This window comes from Oryctolagus cuniculus, chromosome X, assembly GCF_964237555.1.
Source record: "Oryctolagus cuniculus chromosome X, mOryCun1.1, whole genome shotgun sequence".
In the NCBI taxonomy this organism is placed as follows: domain Eukaryota; kingdom Metazoa; phylum Chordata; class Mammalia; order Lagomorpha; family Leporidae; genus Oryctolagus; species Oryctolagus cuniculus.
In genome coordinates this window covers 32549519-32574169 of record NC_091453.1, presented here as the reverse complement: position 1 = coordinate 32574169, position 24651 = coordinate 32549519, and the positions used below count along the sequence as shown (strand labels likewise).

The window sequence follows — 24651 nt, the reverse complement described above, 5'->3', positions numbered from 1 at the left end:
CATGCAAGTGCAGGGGCCCAAGCACTTGGACCATCTTCTGCTGTTTTCTTGGTGCACCTTAACAGGATTGGAAAACGAAAAGCTGGGACTAGAACCAGCACTCATATGGGATGCCAGCACTGCAGGTGGAAGCCCGTCCTACTATGCCACAACACCCGGCCCTATAAAAATAAATCTTAGGAGCTTGTGCTGTGGCATAGCAGGTAAATCCATCAGCATCCCATATGGGAGCCAGTTTGAGTCCCAGCTGCTCTACTTCTGATCCAGCTCCCTGCTGTGGCCTGGAAAAACAGTAGAAGATGGCCCAAGTCCTTGAGCCGCTGCGCCTGCACGGAGACCCAGAGGAAGCTCTTCAGATTGGCACAGCTCTGGCTGTTGTGGCCGGCCATCTGGGAAGAAAACCAGCGGATATAAGATCTCTCTCTGTCTCTTCCTGTTTCTCTCTCTCTCTTTCTCTCTTTGCCTCTCTATAACTCTGCTTTTCAAATAAATAAATAAATCTTTCAAAAAATCAAAGAAGATCCAAATAAATAAAAATCAGAAGGCTGAACATAGTAAGAATGCCAATTTTTCTCAAATGATAAAGGGTTAATGCAAGTCCTATGAAAATCCAGTAAGACTGTAGATATAGACACTTACAAAATTTGTATGGTAAGATAAATAATCTAGAAAAGCCACACTAATTTTGAAAAGAAGAAGAAAGTGGGAGGAATAAACTTATCTGATTTTGAACTTAGACCTAAACCTCACATCCTACACAATAGAAATTCAAACTGGATTATATGTTTAAATGCCAAATGTAAAGCTATAAAACTCTTTTTAAAAAAAGGACTTATTTATTTGAAAGGCAGAGTTACAGAGAGGCAGAGGCAGAGGGAAAGAGAGAGGTCTTCTATCCATTGGCCTACTCCCCAAATCACCACAATGGCTAGAGCTGAGCTGAGCTGATCTGAAGGCAGGAGCCAGAAGCCTCCTTGGGGTCCCCTATGTGAGTGCAGGGGTCCAAGAACCTAGGCCATCCTCTACTACCTTCCCAGTCCATAGCAGAGAGCTGGATCAGAAGTGGAACAGCCAGGTCCCCCACTGCAGGTGGCAGCTTTTACCTGCTATGCCACAGCACCGGCCCGGCCCCAATGAAAAACTCTTAAAGGGACACACAGGAGAAAATCTTTGGGACACAAGGCTAGGTGGGAAGTTCAGACAGGATATTAAAAGCATGATCCAAAAGAAATAAAATTTGGGGACTGGTGCTGTGGCATAGTGGGTAGAGCTGCCATCTGTGGTGCCAGTACGCCATATGGGCGCTGGTATGAGTCCCGGCTGCTTCATTTGTGATCCAGTTCCCTGTTAATGTGCTCTAGGAAAGCAGAAGATGGCCCAAGTGCTTGGGACCTTGCACTCATGTGGAAGACCCAGAAGAAGCTTTTGGCTCCTGGCTTTGGATTGGCCCAGCTCTAGCTGTTGCAGCCTTTTGGGGAGTGAACCAGTGGATGGAAGATCTCTCTCTCTCTCCCAGCCCCACCCCAGTTAACTATGCCTTTCAAATAAATGGAATAAATCTCAAAGAACATTTCAATAAAGTGAACTTCATCAAAATCACTGACTTTTATCCCTCTGTTAAGAGGATGAAATCTAATCCTCCGCCTGTGGCGCCAGTACCTTGGGTTCTAGTCCCGGTTGGGGCGCCAGATTCTGTTCTGGTTGCTCCTCTTCTAGTCCAGCTTTCTGCTGTGGCACGGGAAGGCAGTGGAGAATGGCCCAAGTGCTTGGGCCCTGGACCCACATGGGAGACCAGGAAGAAGCACCTGGCTCCTGGCTTCGGATTGGCATAGCACACTGGCCATAACAGCCATTTGGGGGGTGAACCCATGGAAGGAAGACCTTTCTCTCTGTCTCTCTCTCATTAACTCTGCCTGTCCAAAAAAAAAAAAAAAAAAAAAAAGACGAAAAAACCATCCATGATAGACTGGAAGAACATATTTGCAAACCACATAGTTGATTCAATAGATTCATGTACCAGATGTACAAATAACTGTCAAAACTATAGTAAAAGAATCCAATTAGAATGGGCAAAAAATAAGAAGATATATTTGATCAGAGTATATAGGATGGCAAATATGAAATCTTAAGACTAGGTCCTACATAAAAGGCCACTCTTGGAGTAATTTCACACCATGGGGTTAAATAAAGTTTGAACTTAAACAGAATTTAAAACTGTTAAACGATCAAATTTGATTTTGAGAATTTGATGAAGAACATAAAAACTAACTCTTCACCAATGTTCCAATACGATTTCATGTCACAAAGATTTATTTTAAGGAGGCCTACAAAATCCAAAAAGTAAAAATTATAAGACACAGTTTGGTCCCTGTATAATGATGACAGCTAAGGACAGCTGCAATAAACAGTTGTAATTGAAGAGATGAGCCATTTCAAACATAAAGTTTCAATGCTATATGAACTGAACCTCCAATATGGTTGATTCGCACTGAAAGCTAAAAGGAAAACCCAACGCAGTTGACAGAATTACGAAAATTTCCACACAATTCAGGAAATAAGATAAGCATATTTCATAACAATTATGCTCAAAGTGTTATTCTCAGACTAGCAGTATCAGCATCATGTAGAAAGTTGTTAGAGATGCAAATTCTGAGGTATCACACCTCAGATCTATTGAACCAAAAGCTCTAGGGGTAGGGTTAAGAAGGCTAACAAGCTCTCTAGGTAATTATACACTCCAAAATTTGAGAATCACTGCTCCACAGGGAAGGCTATATATTATGGTAGGATTCTTATTGATGCCCTCTAAAAAACAGGAATTACAAAGAAAACGTGGTACATACATACAATGGAATACTGCTCAGCCATAAAATGGATGAAATCTTGTAATTTTCAACAACATGGATGGAACTTGGGTCACTATTTAAGTGAAATAAGTCAAACACAAAAAGACAATTATCATATAATCTCACTCTCATGTGGAGTCTAGAAAACTGGTGATATCACAGAAATTAATGGTGGTTACCACAGCTGGGGAAGAGGAGACAGGGAAAGGTTTATTAATGGGTACAGGCGGGCTGGTGTTATGGCATAGCAGGTAAAGCCACCAGCTGCACCCATATCAGCACCAGTCTGAGACCTGTCTGCTCTGCTTCTGATCCTGCTCCCTGCTAATGTGCTTGGGAAGCAGCACAAGATATCCCAAGTGCTTGGGCCCCTGCACCCACGTGGAAGATCTGGAAGAAGTTTCTGACTCTTAACTTTGGCTTGGCCTATCCCCAGCTGTTGCATCAATTGGGGGAGTGAACTACCAGTTGGAAGACCTCTCTGTCTCTGTCTGTCTGTCTTTCTCTTACAGTTTCTTCCTCTCTCTGTGTAATTCTTTCAAATAAATAAATAAATATTTAAAAATGGGTACTGGGTCATAGCTAGATATGAATAAGAAGTTCTGAGGTTCAATTATAAAGAACAGTGACCACATACAATGTTAATATACTATATATTTCTCTCTACAAAAAAACCACCACCAATAAACTAGAAAATAGGATTTAGGATGTATTCATCATAAAGAAATGTTAAATGTTTGAAGAGATAAATATATTAAGGCTTATTGGACATTATATAATGCACACCTGTATCAAACCATCACTTGGTACCTCATAAACATGTATAATTTTTGTATGTCTGTTGAAAAATTTTTTAAACAAAAGATTAAGAAAAAATAGAAAACTATACACTATTTACTTATTTGAAATTCAGAGTTAGAGAGAGAGAGAGAGGTCTTCCACCCACTGGTTCACTCTCCAATTGGCCGCAAAGGCCGAAGCTGCGCCGATCCACAGCTAGGAGCCAGGACCTTCTTCCAGGTCTCCTACGTGGGTGCAGGGGCCCAAGGACTTGGGCCATCTTTTACTGCTTTCCCAGGCCATAGCAGAGAGTGGGATTGGAAGTGGAACAGCTGGGACTTGAACAGGCGCCCACTTGGGATGCCAGCACTGCAGGTAGCTGCTTTACCCATTACACCATGGCGCTGGTCCCAATACATTCTACTTACCAAGAGCAATCAGTTCAGGATTTCATTGAGAAATTAATATGATTAATAACTTAGTAGTATGTTAGTATTTTTTTTTATTTGACAGATAGAGACAGACAGTGACAGAGAGAGTCAGACAGAAAGGTCTTCCTTCCGTTGGTTCATCCCCCAAATGGCCGCTACAGCCGGAACTACACCGATCCGAAGCCAGGAGCCAGGTGCTTCCTCCTGGTCTACCATGCGGGTGCAGGGGCCCAAGCAATTGGGCCACAGCAGAGAGCTGGACTGGAAGAGGAGCAACTGGGACTAGAACCCAGCGCCCATATGGGATGCCGGCGCTGCAGGTAGAGGATTATCCAACTGAGCCATGGCGCTGACCCCAGTATTTTAGTATTAAAAGTTGAAATATGGGAAACAGAAGAGACTTAGCAAAAAAAAAATCAAAACACTTAAAAATATTCTAAATCTTCAAAACATATATTAGGATACCAAGACTTCATATGAATTAGAGACCATGCTTCTCCATTTTTGAGAACAAGAAGACTCTTCTAGTCCTAAACTTATTGTTCCTAAACTGTTGCTCCATTCTTGTTACCTGACTTATTTATGGTTCACTCATCAGACAGACACCATTTTAAAATAGTACAATGAACATTCTCTACTTATCTTCAATAATTAAAATCATTTTCAATGAATAAATAATTGATACTGACTTACCAACAAGATCACAGTCAAAATGTTAGCCGCTCTCAATAATAACCAGGGCTACTACATGGTATATAAATGCTTGAAAACATTTCAAAAAGCTCATGGAGAAATTAAAGTATGGGTTCATTTTGGTGGAAACAAGTGTTTTCTTCATAATACATGAAAAGTATGTATTATGAAAAAACTATTCATGGATTTCAAAATTTTTTGCACCAAAATAAACCCACACTTAACAAAATTCACTTATTTGAAATGCAGAGCGACAGAGAGTAAGAGAGGTATCTTCCATCTGCTGGTTCATTCTGGAAATGCCTAGAACAGCTGGGACTGGGCCAGGCCGAAATCAGGAGCCTGGAACTCTATCCAGGTCTGTCATGTGGGTGGCAGAGACTCAAGTATTTGAGCCATAATCTGCTGCCTTCTAAGACACATTAGCAGGAAGGTGGATTGGAAGTGGAGTAGCTGGAACTTGAATCAGGGTTCCCAAGGGGCAGGCAGCTTAACCTGCTGTGCCACAATATCTTCCACAAACTCATAACTCCATTTTCCACAAACTTCTAGAAGTACCCTCATATTAAGATCAAGGAAATGAAAATGCCTGACTCTTGGGTTCATTCATGATACTAGTCTGAGTTTTAGGAGGCAGGAAATGGTTTCTATGATGAACTGGTGAGGCTCAGAATATGTGTTAAGGGGGGCTGTGGAAGCTTTCTTTCACAACATATAAATAGCCTCTCTTTGGTGGATAGCTTGGACCTGGGTTTCTAGAAGTGATTTCACAAGAATTTCTGGAGCATGAGTAGGTTCGAAGTACCTGGAGATAGGAGCAGAAAATTCAAGGATGTTTATCTCTACCCTTTAAGAAACTGACATGTAGTAGTAATATATGCACAATTTCTCACAGAAATCAGCAGGTCTCATCAGTCCCTTTATCTAGTATTCTATATTCTATTCATTCATTCCTTAATTTTTTTATTCATGCCATACATTAGGTAAAACACTGAGTATACAGAGACCAGTACAAAAAAACAAGCCACTACTCTTGAAGAACTGAACTTACTACTTCGGCAGAATGTCTTCCCTCTTCCCTCTTCCTTTATCAAAACCAAAGCTCTCGCTCTTATTTCAACTTTCTTCTCAAGTCTGCAAATGAAGGCTATGTGCTTATAGTCAATCCAATTATTCTAGTAATCCCCTTCCATTTGGGTTTACACATTTTTATAAGTTCTGTTTTAGTTCACTATTTATAGACACTATTACTATACAGCCCCTAACATACTGAAGCAACTTCCCAACCATGTTAATTAATTAATGCTCTGTTTCTCTTTGAAGACTAATAAACACTATTGATAACTGAGTTACACTTGGAAATCTTAGTCTCTAAAACCTTACCATAATTTCAGACTGGACTTCAAATAATTTCTTTTTTTTTTTTAAATATGGAACGCTTCACGAATTTGCGTTGTCATCCTTGCGCAGGGGCCATGCTAATCTTCTCTGTATCGTTCCAATTTTAGTATATGTGCTGCCGAAGCGAGCACATGGACTTCAAATAATTTCATCCTATAAATGGGCACATATTATGTTCCTAAATAAATGAACTTGACTTTAACTATTGACCTGTCATGGTGTGGTATCATCTGCCACTGGTCTCTGTGAATTGGTGAACATCGTATGTAACTTTGTATTTTAAATGTGTAATTAGTCTCCAAGCAGTACACACATAACCATTGAAGCATCCATTTCCTAAGTCAAAGATGCAAGCATACAAATACCTGAGGGAAGGCTGTGGAACATTGTCTGGATTGGCTGGTACCTGGACTCCTTTTTCCCATTCTTCCTTCCATGTATCCGCAAAGAGGTAATAACTGTCAGGATTAACGTGGTGAGAATCTGGAATTTTCATGGCACTGATGAGGTCCTTGCGGAATACCTGGGAAGATAGTGCACACAGTTTGAGAAAACCATTACTATCGGGTAATATCATTTAAAAAAACTTTATTTATTTGAAAGGCAGAGAGACAGAGAGAGGGAAATGAAACAGAGAGAAAGATCTCCCATCCACTGGTTCACTCCCCAAAGTTTCCTAATAGCCAGTGCTCAGCCAGGCTGAAGCCAACAGCCAGGAACTTAATCCAAGTCTCCCATCTGTGTAGCAGGGACCCAACTACTCAAGCCATCACCTGTTGCCTCCCAGGGTGTGCATCATCAAGAAGCTGGAATGGACAGCAGAGGCAGGACTTGAAACCAGGTACTCCTGGGGCCGGCGCTGTGGTGCAGCGGGTTAAGGCCCTGGCCTGAAGTGCCGGCATCCCATATGGCGCTGGTTCTAGTCCCGGCTGCTTCTCTTCTGATCCAGCTCTCTGCTATGGCCTGGGAAAGCAGTAGAAGATGGCCCAAGTGCTTGGGCCCCTGCATCCGCATGGGAAACCCGGAGAAGGCTCCTGGCTCCTGATCGGCACAACTCTGGCCGTTGCGGCCATCTGGGGAGTGAACCAGCGGATGGAAGACCTTTCTCTGTCTCTACCTCTCTCTGTAACTCTTTCAAATAAATAAAATCAATCTTTTTTTTTTAAAGAAAGAAACCAGGCACTCCAGATAGGGTATGCAAGAATCCTGCTGTAGGGGCCAGTGCTGTGGTGTAGCAGGTAAGGGCACAGCCTGCAGTGTCAGCACCCCATATGGGCGCCGGTTCAAGTTCTGGCTGCTACACTTCAATCCAGCTCTCTACTATGACCTGGGAAAACAGTAGAATCCTGGCTCCTGGCTTCAGATTGGTGCAGCTCCGGCCCTTATGGGCATCTGAGGAGTGAACCAGCATATGAAAGACCTCTCTCTCTCTCTCTGTAACTCTGCCTTTTAAATAAATGAATATATCTTTTCTAAAAAAAGAATCTTGCAGTGTCAAACATCTGGCCCCTAAGATTATTCAATTTAAAAAGACCATCCCCACCTACTGTCTGCTTCAAAGAAGAGAAATGTCTGCAAGTTCCGAAATGGATAGATGATTAACTTCTACTTGAAAAGGTTTGAAGTACTGACAGGGAAGTGAACTTATTTTAGATTTAATAAAGGGTAAAGGAATCCTTCATGAATTATTTTTGGGGGGCTACTTAAATGTAAATTATAAATTCAAGTTATCTTAAAACAGTCTATATAAAATGAACAATTATTTTTTAAAAAAGATTTTTATTTATTTGAGAGGTAGAGTTACAGACAGTGAGAGGCAGAGACAGAGAGAAAGGTCTTCCTTCCGTTGGTTCACTCCCCAGATGGCTGCAAGGGCCAGAGCTTCGCTGATCTGAAGCCAGGAGCCAGGTGCTTCTTCCCAGTCTCCCATGTGGATGCAGGGGCCCAAGGACTTGGGCCATCTTCTACTGCTTTCTCAGGCCACAGCAGAGAGCTGGATTGGAAGAAGGGCAGCCAGGACTAGAACCAGTGCCCATATGGGATGCTGGTGCCACAGGCGGAGGATTAACCTACTGTGCCACGGTGCCAGCCCCAAAATGAACAATTCTTAATTCTCCTAAATTAAGCAGCAAGTATCTACTAATTATTTAGCTATAATTTAAAAAATTATGTACTTATATTTCGAGACCTATTGAGAAGAGAAGTTACAAAAATAACACACAGTTCCCACACAGACTTCATTTAGTCTCCTCTTTAATATTAACATCTTACAGAGTACCATTACCTAAATCAGGAAATTACCATGGCTATACTATTAACTAAATACAGGCTTTATTGAAATTTTACTAGTTTCCCCTCTAATGTCTTTTGTTCTAGAACTGAACCCACACAATCGCACATCATAATTAATTGTCATGTCTCTTTAGTATCCACTAATTCATGACTGTTTCTCAGTCTTTGTTTTTATGATCTTGACATTTTGGAAGAGTATGTGTCATGTATTTTGTAGTATATCCCTCCAGTTTGGGTTTGTCTGATGTTTTCTCATGACAAGATTGAGATGACTCATTTTTAGCAAGAATAAAACAGAAATGCTGCTGTGTCCTTCCCATTCCATTATATCAGAGATCTATGATATTGACGGCAATTGCTGGTTATATTAAACTCAATCACTTGGTTCAGGCAGATTCATGTTGTTAGGTTATTGTATTTCCATTTTAAAAAGTTAAATGTCTTGAGAGACTACAAAAATATCCTATTTCTCTTCAAGTTGCCATGAACTAATTTTAGTGTCCATTGGTGGATATATGCTTGCACAATTATTGCTGTTATTTTTTTAGAAAAGATTTATTTATTTGAAAGGCAGAGTTACAGAGAGGCAGAGAGAGAGAGAGAGAGAGAGAGAGAGAGAGAGGTGTCTTCCATCTGTTGGCTCACTTCCAACTGGCTGCAATGGTCAAAGCTAGGAGCCAGGAGCTTCATTTGAGCCTCCCATGTGGGAGCAGGGCCCAAACACTTGAGCCATCTTCCATTGCTTTCCCAGGCCATAGCAGAGAGCTAGATCAGAAGTGGAGCAGCTGGGACTTGAACCGGCACACATATGTGTTGCTGGCACTGTAGGTGGTGGCCTTATCCACTATGCCACGTGCTAGCCCCATTATTACTGTTCTAACGGTGACCTTATATGTCCATCATTCCTTCCATGTTTATTAATGGAAACTTCTCTATAATAAAGATCTATCCCTTAATTCTTTGGTATTCCATTTTTGTTTTTATACTTTTAGCAAATGTGTATGTATTTTTAAAATATATTTTGTAGTTTTAAAAAAATATTTACTTATTTAAAAGTCAGAGTTACCCAGAGAGAGGAAGATACAAAGAGACAGACATCTTCCATCTGCTGGTTCACTCCCCAAATGACTACAATGGCCAGGCCTGGGCCAGGCCAAAGCCCAGAGTCAGGAACTTCTTTCAGATCTCTCACATGTGTGTTTGGGGGCCCAAGCACTTGGGCCATCTTCCACTGCTTTCCCAGGCCATAACCAGAGAGCTGGACTGGAAGAACAGCATCCAGGACACAAACCTACGCTCATACAGGATATTGGAACCACACGCGGAGGCTTAGCCTACTTTGTCACAGCATGGGTCTCGGCCCCTGTAGTTTTAAAATGTAAACTGTGTCATACTCAAAATAAATAAATAAAGATCTATCCCTTAACCCGAATTTATTTATGTAATTATTTATTTCTATCATTACAGGCTCATGGATATCTATTTTATTTTCTAGGTAATTCAGGATCACTGTTATTTTATTGTTCAAATTATTCCATCTTTGGCCACAGGGATTGCTTTCAGATTGGTGTCTTCTCTCTTTTGGCATGTCCCATCCTTTTTTGAACAATTCCTTAATTTTTTTGAAGATTTATTTTATTTATATGAAAGACAGAGTTACAGAGAGAGGTAGAGCCAGGGAGAGAGAGGTCTTCCATTCTGATGGTTCACACCCCAAATGACTGCAATGGCCAGAGTTGGGCTGATCCAAAGCCAGGAGCTTCCTCCCGGTCTTTCTTGCAGATGCAGGGGCCCAAGGACTTGAGCCATTTTCTGCTCTCCCAGGCCATAGCAGAGAGCTGGATTGGAAGAGGAGCAGCTGGGATTCCAACCAGCACCCATATGGGATGCTGGTGCTGCAGACTGGGGCTTTAACCCGCTACACCACAGTGCCAGCCCCAATTCCTTAACTTCTTTTTTTAAATTTATTTATTTGAAAGAGATACAGAGAGAGAGGTAGAGACAGAGAGAAAGGTCTTCCATCTGCTGGTTTACTCCCCAAATGGCCGGAGCTGCGCCGATCTGAAGCCAGGAGCCAGGAGCCTCCTCCGGGTCTCCCACATGTGTGCAGGGGTCCAAGGACTTGGGCCATCCTCCGCTGCTATCCCAGGCCATAGCAGAGAGGCGGATCAGAAGAGAAGCAGCCAGGACTAGAACCAGCGCCCATATGGGATGCTGGCGCTTCAGGAAAGGGCGTCAACCCATTGTGCCACAGCGCCAGCCCCAATTCCTTCATTTTTAATACTACAACATGCCCTAGGCAGAGTTATATTCTTAACTGATTATAAAAGTTATTTACGGGGCGGGCACTGTGGCGCACTAGGTTAATCCTCTGCCTGTGGTGCCGGCATCCCATGTGGGTGCCAGTTCTGGTCCTGGTTGCACCTCTTCCAGTCCAGCTCTCTGCTGTGGCTTGGGAAAGCAGTGGAGGATGGCCCCGGGTGCTTGGACCCCTGCACCCGCATGGGAGACCTGGAGGAAACACCTGGCTCCTGGGTTTGGATATGCGCAGCTCTGGCCGTTGTGGCCACTTGGGGAGTGAATCAGCAGACGGAAGACCTCTCTCTCTCTCTCTCTCTTTCTCTCTCTCTCTCTGTAACTCTGCCTTTCAAATAAATAAATATTTAAAAAAAGTTATTTACTTTTATATATTGACTTCTTATTCCATAATTTTATTCAATTATTTTACTGTTTCAATTAGTTTTACCATTGATTTTCTACATTTTTCCAGATATACTACTGTATGACCTGCAAATAGAATTTTTTAAAAGATTTATTTATTTATTCTAAAGTCAGAGTTACACAGAGAGAGGAGAGGCAGAGAGAGAGAGAGGGAGGGAGGGAGGGAGGGAGGTCTTCCATCCGATGGTTCACTCCCCAGATGGCTGCAACGGCTGGAGCTGCACTGATCTGAAGCCAGGAGCCAGGAGCCTCCTCCGGGTCTCCCATGCGGGTGCAGGGGCCCAAGGACTTGGGCCATCTTCTACTGCTATTCTAGGCCACAGCAGAGAGCTGGATGGGAAGAGGAGCAGCTGGTTCGCGCCCATGTGTAAATGACAGCCTTCAGGCCAGGGCGTTAACCTGCTGCGCCATAGCCCTGGCTACAAATAGAATTTTGCATCCTCTTCATTTAGTCTTGTATTTCTAATTGATTTCTTTTATTTTTAATTGCACGGCTATTACCTCTACTAACATTTTGACTAGTAACAGAGATAGTGGGCACGCCTGTTTTCTTTCTGAAACTAGTGTAAATTTAAGAGGAAGATGGTTCCCCATTAAATATTAGATTCAGAACTATAATATATGTATTTTATAATCTTAAGAAAATATCACAGGGGCCAGCATTGTGATGTAGTGGGTTAAGTTTCCACCTGCAGTGCCAGCATCCTATACGGGCGCCGGTTTGAGTCCTTACTGCTCTACTTCTGATCCAGCTCCCTGCTTCCATGTGGGAGACCTGGAAGAAACTCCTGGCTCCTACCTTCAGCCTGGCCCAGCCCCGGCCATTGCAGCCATCTGGGGGAGTAAACCAGTGGACTGAAGACCTCTCTGTCTCTCCCCCTCTGTCTGTTAACTATGCTTTCAAATACATAAAGTAAATATTAAAAAGAAAGTATATTACAACTGCTATCTTAATGTTTTTAACGACTGGGTATTAAATCTGTTAAAGGCTTATTCAGTATATATTGAAATAATTTATTTTTCCTTATGTATATTAATATAGTGTATGGTATTATTAGATTTCCTAACATTGAATGAGACTTCTATTTCTGGGATGAACAATACTTGGTCATGGTGCATTATTTTCTTAGTATGCTATTACATTCCACTTTCTAATATTTTATTTAGTATTTTTGGGGCCATATTCATGAATAACACTGATCTGTAATTTTCTTTTTTGTAATTTATATAAGGTTAGAGTATACTTTAGTGTTACATGTGTTTGATAAAAGGAATTATGACATTTTCCTTCCTTACTAAGGCTCTAGAATAACCTGAGAATTATTGGGACTATATGATCTCTGTGAAACCATCTGGACTTGGTGATTCTTTTGTGGGCTAATTCCTCACTCATTTTCTCTACTTCTATGGAAATTGATCTCTTTAAGTTTTCTACTTCTAATGGGTCAACTTTAGTAATCTATTTCCAAAGGAGGTTATCTATTTTATCTAGGTTTTCAAATTTATTTGCACAGAGACATACAAAGTATAGTCAGTCCCACTTTGAACAGCAGTGTAGGATCATAAATATCATGCATATTGAAACCATGAAAATCCATCTTATGGGAAAAAATTATGGCTGTTTTGTGATCTTTAAATTTTTTTTCAAAATGACAGAAACTCTTACTGCTGGCTATAAATGTATAGAGAAAGGAAAAACAGAATATTTAACATATTGTAATTACATTAGAAACACTGAGAATGAAACAGTTTTCTTTCTTTGCAGATAAACTTATCAAGAACAGGTAGGGACAGGCATTGTGGTTCAGCAGGTTAAGCTGCCAGTTGGGATGCCAGCGGCCCAACATTGGAATGCTGGTTTGAGTCCTGGTTCCTCCGCGCTTCCTATCTAGCTTCCTGCCAACCTATCTGGGAGGCAGATGACTTACTTGGGTTCTTGCCATCCATGTGAGAGACTTGGATGTAGTTCCTGGCTCCTGGTTTCTGCCTGACTTTTGTGGCATTTTAGAAATGAACCAGAGCCGGCGCCGTGGCTCACTAGGCTAATCTTCCGCCTTGCGGTGCCAGCACACCGGGTTCTAGTCCCGGTCGGGGTGCCGGATTCTGTCCCGGTTACCCCTCTTCCAGGCCAGCTCTCTGCTGTGGCCTGGGAAGGCAGTGGAGGATGGCCCAAGTGCTTGGGCCCTGCACTCCATGGGAGACCAGGAGAAGCACCTGGCTCCTGCCATCGGATCAGCACGGTGCGCCGGCCACGGCGGCCATTGGAGGGTGAACCAACGGCAAAAAGGAAGACCTTTCTCTGTCTCTCTCTCACTGTCCACTCTGCCTGTCAAAAAAAAAAAAAAAAAAATGAACCAGAGGATGGAAGATCTCCATCTCTTTCTATAAAATAAATAAAACTTAAAAAATAAAACAATGAGGCTGCCACTGTGGCATAGTAGGCTAAGCCCCCCTGCCTGCAGTGCCAGCATCTCATATGGGCACCAGTTCGGGTCCTAGCTGCCCCTCTTCCAAACCAGCTTTCTGCTAATGGCCTGGGAAAGCAGTGGAAGATGGCCCAAGTACTTGGGCCCCTGCACAGTGTGGGAGACCTGTAAGAAGTTCCTGGCTTCTGGCTGCAGATCGGCTCAGCTCCAGCTGTTGCAGGCATTCAGGGAGTGAACCAGCAGATGGAAGAACTTCTTGTCTCTCCCTCTCTGTCTGTAACTCTGCCTCTCAGATAAATAAAATCTTTAAAAAAAATAAAATAAATACCAAGCTTCTTGGTATAAAATAAAGAGTAGGATGAACAATGTTTGTCTTCTTCTCACTGTTAAATTATGATATGAAACAAGAATCTAAGTTGTAATGTTTTCATTGTCATTCTTTTTAAAAACATTATAATTTCAATCTGTTTTCTCATTTTCACCATACAGTGGTATAATAGGTTTTAAAATTTCCATGTTGGAGGACTTATTTTTGCTATTAATTTCTGATTTTACTGTATTATAGTAAAAGTACTGTTTATGTCTACTTAATGGAAATTATCTGATGTTTTCTTTTGGTCTTAACACTTGATCATATTTTGTGTATGCACCATATGCTTTTGACAAAGTACATCATCTATTGTATTTAAAATCAAGGTGTAGAATTTGCTAGATATTCACCAGAATCACCTTACTGTTTTTGTTATTTAGATCTTTTATTTCCTTATTTATTTTGCTTATTTAATATGTCTGATACTGCAAGAGGTGTTATGAATAGTGTGTTTCTTTGAGTCTTTCCACTCCTATAGCTTTTGCTTCATAAAGATGGGTAGTATGTTATTCACTACATAAATACTGGAAAGTATCATATCTTCATGGAGAATAGCCTTTTGTATTAAGTCTCCTACTTTGTCTTCTTCTTTGAAGATTTATTTTATTTACTTGAAAGGCAGAGTTACGAACAGAGAAATCTTCTATTGGCTGGTTTACTCCCTAAATTGCCACAATAGCCAGGGCTGGGCCAGACCAAAGCCAAGAGCAAGGAGCTTCTGGGTCTCCCACATGGTTGCAAAGCCCCAAGGACTTAGGCCATCCTCCGTTCCTTTTTCAGGTGCATTAGCAGGGAGCTGGATCAGAAGTAGAGCAGCTGGTACTCGAGTTGGCACCGATATGGGATGACAGTGTAGCAGCTGGTGCCTTTACCCACTATGCCATAACACTGGCTCCTCCTACTTTGTCTTTTGGGCTTCAGTTCTAATTTCACTGATCTTTCATTGATATTAAGATCACTATTCCTGCTATTTTTCCTTCCATTTTCCTGATATACCTTTATTTGTCTCTTTATTTTTATCCTTTCTAAACAGGTGTCTCTATTATATAACATATAGTTGGATTTTCTTTTGTGAATCAAAATGAAAGTATTTTTAAAGGTGCTAGGCTCAATGACTTTATTGGTATGATTGTGTTTGGTCTCTCATATTTTATAATTATGTATATCATATCTGCTATACTTATTTTTATGCCAGATGTGTGTTCTTTACTTTTATTTATTTATCTGAGAGGTAGACACACGAGAGTGACTGAGTGCTCCCATCTGCTGATTCTCTCCCCCAAATGCCTGCAATGGCTGTGTTTGAGGGTGTGCATGTGCCTGCACGTGCGTAAATATAGCCCAGGGGCAGGGAATTACAACCAGGTCTCTCACTTGTATGGAAGGAGCACAATTATTTGAGCCATCAGTGCTGCCTTTCAGAGTTCACATTAGCAGGAAGCTAAAACTAGGAGCCAGAGCTGGAAATCAAACCAGGCACTCCAATGGGACAGACATCCCAACTGGCATCTCAACCACTAGACCAACTGCCTGCCTCCGTATTTTTTTTAATTGAGGAAGGTTTGTAATTTTATTCTAGTTGTTAACTTTTATACTCAGAGCTTTAAAAAATTCCCTTAATTTCATTTTAACCTTTTACTATCTGGCTTATCAGTTTTTATCACTATTATTGAACTCCTCAGAGGTGAGGAGGATAGGAATGATGTGGCAGCCAAGAGATTCTCAGTGAGAGCCCAAACCTTATCCTTGGAAGTGAGCCTGAGTAGTGTGGAAAATCTGAACATCAGGGGTAGGCGACACCTTAGACTTGTGTTATCCTCTAGTTTAATGGGCATTTGAGTAATTAAGGGGCATAGAAATAAAGCTCACCAGTCTGAAAATGTGACTGTATAACAGCTGTGTCAGTTTCAGCTTAATGATTCTGTCTTTTCAACAAAATAAGTACATTTTGAGTTTTTTTTTTTTCTTTGACAGATAGAGTTAGACAGTGAGAGAGAGAGACAGAAGAGAAAGGTCTCTCTTCCGTTGGCTCACCCCCGAAATGGCCCCTATGACCGGAACTACACCAATCCGAAGCCAGGAGCCAGGTGCTTTCTCCTGGTCTCCCATGCGGGTGCAGGGCCCAAGCACCTGGGTCATTCTCCACTGCCTTCCCGGGCCACAGCAGAGAGCTGGACTGGAAGAAGAGCAACCGGGACAGAACCTGGCACCCATATGGGATGCTGGCGCCACAGGCGGACAATTAACCAAGTGAGCCACTGCGCCGGCCCCAACATTTTGAGTTCTTAAGCTAACCTGAGAATGACTTCAGTGATGAAGACCCAGTTAACATTAAAACAATAAAGGAATACACTTTCACACAAAAGGATGCATAGACTGGTCTGTGCCTCACATACTAATCTCTACTATTAAAAATCATACTACTTTCAAGTTGAAGATAAATATGTCCCCATTTCTAGAAAATCAATGGAAGACATGCTACCAAGCAAACACATTAGCCTTTAATGCTTATAAAGGTCCTCTAAGGGGTAATACTGTCCAAGTTCTGTGTAAAATGAAAGTAGAGTTAAGGAGCATGATCTAATAAAACAATTCTCAATGAGTGCAGTTCTACTTAAAACGATATTTCACAGAGTATAAGACTCAACTATCAGGGGCTGGCACTGTGGTGTAGTGAGTAAAGCTGCTGCCTTATAATGCTAGTTTGCCATATGGGCAGTTCGAGTCCCGGCTGTTCCACTTCTCATCCAGCTCTATGCTGTGGCCTGGGAAAGTAGTAGAAGATGGCTCAAGTCCTTGGGCCCCTGCACACGCTTAGGAAACCCGGAAGAAGCTCCTTGCTGCTGATCAGCACAGCTCTGGCTATTGTGGCCATCTGGGGAGCGAACCAGTGGATGCAAGACCTTTCTCTCTCTCTCACTCTGCCTCTCTGTAACTCTGCCTTTCAAATAAATAAATAACATCTAACAAAAGGACTAAACTATCTTAAAATCAAATGGTGCCATTTAAATGCATAAGGGTTTAATGTATTTGCTACTTTGCAGGACAACTCTGGAAATGCTTCCTGGTTTTACTTAGGGAAGATTTAGAATAATATGACTAGAACAAAGTAGAGAAGGAAATCCACCATAAACATGCTGGTGGCCAGGTGGCAATAAAATGACCTTCCTACCAAGAACCCTGGACAATTAAAGTTAATTGGATGTTACACAGGGAGAAAGCTAAGTCTACAGGAAACAAAAACTGGTGGTTTATTACATAATGCTTTGCATAAGTAAGAAGGGATCACACATATTCATTTAACATGTTTTGCACAGAGCTGAATGTTCTGTGTGACTTGTGGGAGACACTGAATCACCATTTTGCTCAACACTCCAAACCATTTTTATAAATTACTAGAGTGCTTTTAATGGGCCAGTGGTTAAGTAGTGGTGACAATAATAGTGCTAAATCATTGTCTTTGGGAAAAGATGGTGCTGTGGGAAATTCTACTTTCAATTTGGAAAGAATACTAGAGCCAATTATTTGTCAACATCTTAAAATATTTTATTATTTTCCAAGTGATACTCTTTACAAAATAAATTGTGTGCCAAATCATGGTTTTATCTTAATAATGTACCAGCTAATCACATAGCATAAACCATGTCTTTATACTTGATATATCTGCTTATTAAAATCTGTTCAGGCCTGTGCCGCGGCTCACTAGGCTAATCCTCCACCTAGCGGCGCCGGCACACCGGGTTCTAGTCCCGGTTGGGGCGCCGGATTCTGTCCCGGTTACCCCTCTTCCAGGCCAGCTCTCTGCTGTGGCCCGGGAGTGCAGTGGAGGATGGCCCAAGTGCTTGGGCCCTGCACCCCGTGGGAGACCAGGAGAAGCACCTGGCTCCTGCCTTCGGAACAGTGCGCTGCGCCGGCCGTGGCGGCCATTGGAGGGTGAACCAACGGCAAAAGGAAGACCTTTCTCTCTGTCTCTCTCTCTCACTATCCACTCTGCCTGTCCAAAAAAAAAAAAAAATTTGTTCAAGTGGCCTGGAAACATAGTCTAATAGGTTGACTGGTAGCCCCTCCCAAAAGATGTCTACATCCTAATTCCCAGAGCCTGTGGATGTTACCTTATTTGGAAAAAGGGTCTTTGCAGATGTAATTAAATTAAGGATTTTGTGATGAAGAGATGATTCTGGAATATTTAGGTGGGCCCCAAATCCAATGATAAATGTTTCTATAGGATGAGGGCTAAGGGAGATTTGAGACAGAAGACAAGTAGGCAATGATCAAATGATTGATTAGTAAATCAATGAATGCTGACAACTACAAAGAATAGAATCTCCTCTAAAGTCGAGGGAGGAGGCACAGAGTGGCTAATTTTGAATTTCTGGCCTTCAGAAAGAACTGTGAGAGAATAAATTTCAGCTGTTCTAAATCACCTAGTTTTTTGTTATTTGTTATGGCAGCCTTAGGGAACTAATACACATATTTATCAAACAGAAGATTAACTTAAAGATTCTAGACAAAGACTGCAGAACACCATCCAACTTACACTTGTTTTTCTTAAGCAAATGAAAGCTAAATCCAATGACTATAATTTTCCCTTTCTCTTTAGAGAAAAAAAAGTAGACTTATATGATAAACCCATTTTCAATTTTACAAGCTAGTCAGATTAAACAGCATCAGATTCAAGTTTTCTAGAGAAGCATTTTAACTAAAGGCAAAGAACAAGGGTCTGCCTTATCTTCTTGTATAAGTCAAAGCTCTCAAGCATGAGGCAGAATATAAAATGTTGAAGAGGGGATCAGAATGTAAGTTCAGCACTCAGGCAGCTATCTGCAACGTGATATGAAATATACTTACTAAACTAGTCTCATGAACCTGCTTCTGATAAGAAAAAGCATCTATTAAGGTTTTTTTTTTTATTTTTTGACAGGCAGAGTGGACAGTGAGAGAGAGAGAGACAGAGTGAAAGGTCTTCCTTTTGCCGTTGGTTCACCCTCCAATGGCTGCCGCGGCCAGCGTGCTGCGGCCAGTGCACCGCGCTGATCCGAAGCCAGGAGCCAGGTGCTTCTCCTGGTCTCCCATGGGGTGCAGGGCCCAAGCACTTGGGCCATCCTCCACTGCACTCCCGGGCCATAGCAGAGAGCTGGCCTGGAAGAGGGGCAACCGGGACATAACTGACCGGGACTAGAACCCGGTGTGCCGGCGCCGCTAGGTGGAGGATTAGCCTAGTGAGCCACGGTGCCGGCCCTCTATTAAGGTTTTAAACTGAATGCAAACAAATCAGCTACAGTATATCTTTGTCAATGATGTGAGTTTTATACACATACAGTAGTCTGAAAACAAATTTGTACATATTTTGATGAAATAATGAAAGGATAAACCAAAATTTTTAAAGAAAACTGCAGTGGGAGAAGAAAGCAGGGAGGAGAGAGTCTTAGTCTGTTTTCTATTGCTGTAACAGAATACATGAGGCTAGGTACTTCATAAACAACAGAGATTTGGTTTATGGTTCTTGAAGCTGGTAGGCCCAAGAGCATGGTGCCAACATCTGGCAAGGGTATTTGTGCAGAGTACTCCGATGGTAGAAGGGAAAAGAGAAGACTAGAGCAAGAAAGGGCCAAACTCAGGGCTGGCATTGTAGTGTAGCAGTCTGTGACGCAGGCATCCCATATGGGTGCTCGTTCAAGACCCTGCTGCTCCACTTTCAATCCAGCTCCCTGCTAATATACCTGGGAAAGCAGTGAAAGATGGCCCAAGTGCTTGGGCCCCTGTACCCATGTGGGAGACCTGGAAGAAGCTCCTGGCTTCTGATTTTAGACCAGACCAGCTCTGGCCATTGCAGCCCTTTGAGTAGTAGAACAGCAGATGAGAGGTCTCTCTCAATCTCTTTTTCTCTCTCCTCTTCCTCTCTCTGTAACTCTGCCTTTCAAATAAGCAAAAAAATCAATCTTAAAAAAAAGGGCCGATGGGGCTGGCGCTGTGGCACAGTAGGTTAATGCCCTGGCCTGAGGCGCCAGCATCCCATATGGGCGCCGGTTCGGGACCTGGATACTCCACTTCCGATCCGGCTCTCTGCGATGGCCTGGGAAGGTAATGGAGGATAGCCCAAGTCCTTGGGCCCCTGCACCCGCGTGGGAGACCCGGAGGAGGCTCCTGGCTCCCGGCTTTGGATCGGCGCAGCTCCGGCTGTTGCTCAGCCCATTGGGGAGTGAACCATCAGGTGGAAGACCTCTCTCTCTGCCTCTCTCTATCTCTCTGCCTCTCCTCTCTCTGTGTAACTCTGATTTTCAAATAAATAAATAAATAAATCTTATTTAAAAAAGGGCCAAATTTGCTTTTATAACAAATCCACTCTGATGATAACTATCTCACTCCTCCAATATTAGTCACCTCTTATTAGGCCCCTAACCACCAACAATGTCACATTGGGAATTGAGTTTCCAGCATATGAACTTTGGGTGACACAGTCAAACCATAAAAGGGAGAAAGACAAAAGCTGGATCTCTATGAGTGTATTTCGTTTTATAGTTTCTGTTATTTCAATCAGGCAAATGTTACATATAGTTAAATTTTTTTAGAGAAAGGAATATGAGTTCTGGGACAGACTACCTGGATTGTTCTACTGGTTTCACTACTTAGAGCTTTTGGCTAGCTTTCTAAATTCTGTATCTCAGTTTACTCATCTGTAAAATGGTAATAATAATAACACTCACCTCATAGGTGGTAATGATTAAAGGGAGTGGTCTGGGATCATAGTAATTACTAAATAAACGCTAGATGTCATTATCTTATTACTATCATCCTAGTCTGTTTTTGTTCTAAAAGTAGAAAGAAGTATATGGCTGAGGTCTTTTATCTAGTCCATAAAGTAATTATTGACGGGATAAGAGAGATGAGTTTATAGCTCAACTAAAACATGTGTGCCTTGGCTCTCAGACACAAGGTTCCATCAAGAAAGTTAAAAAATTCCACAGTCTACAAGGTAATGCAGAAAGTTCACAAAATAGAACATGGCCATTTGTTGTTACATGAAAGATAATGAATGAGGGATCTGGATGTTGACACTGACCTTTATGGATAATGAAGTTGTGAAGTTTTACAAGTTCTTAATTGTGTGTCTATTTTATATGCACTGATAGTTTTCCCAAAAGCTCCTGAAACAAAAAGGCTTTGTACTTATCAGATAACTGCTCATTTGTGGTCAATGAGGGGATTCACAGGCTAACATACAGTCTAAAAGCTATGCCAAGTCCAACACTGCGTGTGCATCTGGCCTCTCAGTTGCTTGCAAAACAAAGGAGGCCTCACTATAAATTCAATGAGACCATCAGTGCTTAACCTGCCAGAGCCACAAAATGAAAATGCTCTTCACAAACAACTCTGGTTTTTATTGTTCTTATTAACATCTCTCAGTGGGCAATTTCTTAAAGTATAGCTAGTCTGAACATCTGTGTACATTACTCAGAGGAAAAGTCAAAACATTTATTTCCTATACAACACAAAGGGAAACAGTGTCTTGTCAGTATCAATGAAGCAGGGAGACTGATCAATTTTGATTCATATTCACTTGTATCTGAATCTATATGTAACTGACTACAAACTGATGTGTTAACCCAAAACTGTAAAACAGCTGCAAACATGATAACTATATTTAATCAAAGATAACAACAGAAGATTTTCAGGTAATCTAAAAGAATCAACCACTTAAAACAGACATTATATTCCATAATGCTTTTTCCAATGAAGAAAAATGTATTCAATTTCTAAATTTAGAAATTTAAAATAATTCTACGTTTCTTAGAAATCATAAATAACATTTTTGATGGCTTGAGGTTGATACCAACTGGAACATCAATTACAATATAGCAATGTATTTTGGGTTGCTTAGGTAAGTTGGATTATTCCCCTTACCCTGTACCAAAGAGATGTTTGCATCCTGGTAATGAAGGAAAGAGAGCAATCCCATCTGATATGAAGATCTGGGCAGTTCTCACACAAGAGATGACATTTGAGGTTTGTCTTTCAAGTTATTCTTCCTTCCCTCAATGTTCCTTTCTGTGCAATAAGTGTGCACTTGCAACTTAGTGCTTTTTACCTGCTGTAGGTCAGAAAACCAAATAATCAAGCTTATTAGAAATATAGGGAAAATGATGAAAACAGGCTATACTTGAGGGTATATAGTATTCTCCCATGAATTAAAATATATGAGTTCTTGCTCTGTTGTAATGGAAGTCTTGGGTAGTAACAAATAAGACTCCAGGACTACAGATGACATACAGTCAATCCTTTAAGACAGGTTGACAGATTTTATAGACTGGACTAATATTAGGTAAATATCCTGGCTTTTGAGAGAGAATGGAAAATTTTTAAAATATGTGCTTTTTCTAGGAAATTTGGTTTTTAAAAAACATCTTTAGGGGGCCAGTGCTGTGGCACAGAGGGTTAAAGCCCTGGCCCACATCACCAGCATCCCATATGAGTGCCAGCTGCTCCACTTCTGATCCAGCTCCCTGCTAATGCACCTGGTAAAGCAGCGGGGGATGGCCCAAGTCCCCCTGTACCCACATGGGAGACATGAAAGAAGCTCCTGGTTCCTAGCTTTGGATTGGCTCAGCGCCAGATTGTTGCAGCCATTTGGGGAGAGAACCAGCAGATGGAGGGCCTCTCTCTCTCTGTCTCTACCTCTCTCTGTAACTCTTTCAAATAAATTTAAAAATAAATCTTAAAAAAAACATTTTAATAAGAGTATGGTCCTTTTGAGAATCAGATGAAGGATACTAGCCCAGAGAAAAAAAAGAAAATTCATATAAAGGTCCAGCAGATTAAGCTAAAGTTTGCAATGCTGGCATTCCATATCAGTGTTGGTTGGAGTTCTGGCTCCTCAGCTTCTAATCCAGCTCCCTGCTAATGAACCTGGGAAGGCAGTGGATGGTGGCCCAAGTACTGAATACCTACTACCCACATGGGAGACTTAGATAGAGTTCCTGGCTCCTGGCTTCAGCCTGACCGAGTTATAGCTGCTGAGGCAATTTGGAGAGTGAACCAGCAAACCTAAGATTCTCTTTCCCTGTCTTTGTGATTACTTCTCTCTGTCACTCTGTCTTCCAAATCAATCTTTAAAAAAAAAAATTCATGTAAGAATATACCCTTCAACGGGCCTGGGTCGTAGCACAGTGGGTTAAGCTGCCACTTGCAATGACGGCATCCCACATGGCCATGGGTTTGAGTCTCAGCTGCTCCCTGCTAGTGTGCCTGGGAAAGCAGAGGAAGATGGCGCAAGTGCTTGGGCCCTGTCACTCATGTGGGACACTATGATGGAGTTTCAAGTTCCTCGCTTTGGCCTGGCCCTGCTCTGGATCTTATGGCCATTTAGGGAGTGAACCAGTAGTTAGAAGCTCTCCTTTTCCTTATATCTCTGTTACTCTGCCTTTCAAATAAAAACATCTTAAAAAAAGAATATATGTTTCAAAATCTGTAGATTCTGAACACAAAGTAAAGATAAGGAAATGGAAAAGGCTGGTTGCCTGGTATGGTTGGTTTAGTCTATGTGTAAGTATGCATGTATGTACTGTATCACTTAAAAATGTGCGAGTATTACATGTTAAGCCAAAATTAAAAAATAAATGTAAAAGTAGTTTTTAATAAGAAATCAAACACTACTCTTCAGGATGTAATGTAATGTAGTGAAAGGAACACAATTACTGCGTCCTGTGTTGAGGTCAATGACTTCTTATTTTGTTCTACTTTAGGTTATATATGACCCTTCCCTTTTTATTTTATGTCTTCTTAAGATGGAGAAACTACGACTGGACCTTCCTTTAAAATTTTATGTCAATGCTAATTTTTTTTATTTGTGAGAACCAGCTTTTTATTAGTGGAACATCTCTAATCCTATACAATATGCTAATTATGTCATTTTGTGACCTTTAATACTTGTTTCTATAATAAAAGACCATTCCTTTTGTTATTTTGTACCCTTGTATCTCCAAAGTCATAGTTCCAGCATCTGAAAGCCAACAAAAAAGAACAGAAACTATTAAGTACTGTGTTCTTATAATAAATTAATACTTCCTGAATACCAATTGTTCTGATGCTAAGGATTCAAAGAAAAATTAGGTGTCATACTGAAATGGATGAATTCAATGTCACATAAGGAAGATATGTACATAAACCAAATGCATTTCAGTTTGAGTAGAGATTTGTACAACTCAGTTTATTCTGGTAGCCTTGCAAGACTGCCATTGTTCACCTACTGAAATTCAGTACTAATCCTTTCACAGGATTTAATAAGATGTATCACATTTAATAAGATGTATCTAGACAAACATGTGATGTAAAGAAATTTGTATACAATTTTCACAAGGTACACAAAGTCCCTTACTCATAGCTGGGATTCACATACTCTAGGAAACTCTTCTCTAGAGGATAAATCAGAGTGAGGCATGCCTAAAAATCACACTGATACACTAGCAAAGAAAATACATACCTAGCAATTTAAGAAATTAAGCCCCAGGAAAGAAGTTTATTTATGTCATATGCCAATGTCTAATTCCCAGTAAAAACATAAGGTTTGAGACTTCCAATTTTACCTTAGACCCACTGAATCAGAAAAAAAGATATTCCCATCTTAAAAGAAAGAAAAAAGCAGGACAGGCATCCAATTAATAACTTTTTGTGAATCCATCAGAGAAGTCACAGAA

The 24651-nt window shown here is 41.3% G+C and overlaps 1 protein-coding gene and 1 non-coding gene across 9 annotated transcripts in view; both read right to left on the bottom strand.

Annotated features, from left to right (window-relative positions):
• The window catches only part of JADE3 (jade family PHD finger 3), a 159355-nt gene that overhangs the window by 45828 nt on the left and 88876 nt on the right, over positions 1–24651 (bottom strand). For 7 of the 8 annotated variants that reach the window (XM_051827046.2, XM_051827043.2, XM_008272525.4 and 4 more), the window contains one exon: positions 6517–6674. In XM_051827046.2, the coding sequence (XP_051683006.1) occupies positions 6517–6674 (158 nt within the window). Of the gene's footprint in view, positions 1–6516; positions 6675–21862; positions 22050–24651 lie in introns of all 8 variants that reach the window. The other variant, XM_017349751.3, reaches the window with a different exon arrangement.
• Positions 6175–6282, bottom strand: LOC127485108 (U6 spliceosomal RNA). Its single transcript, XR_007912282.1, has one exon. It is a non-coding gene; the product is annotated as a U6 spliceosomal RNA (small nuclear RNA).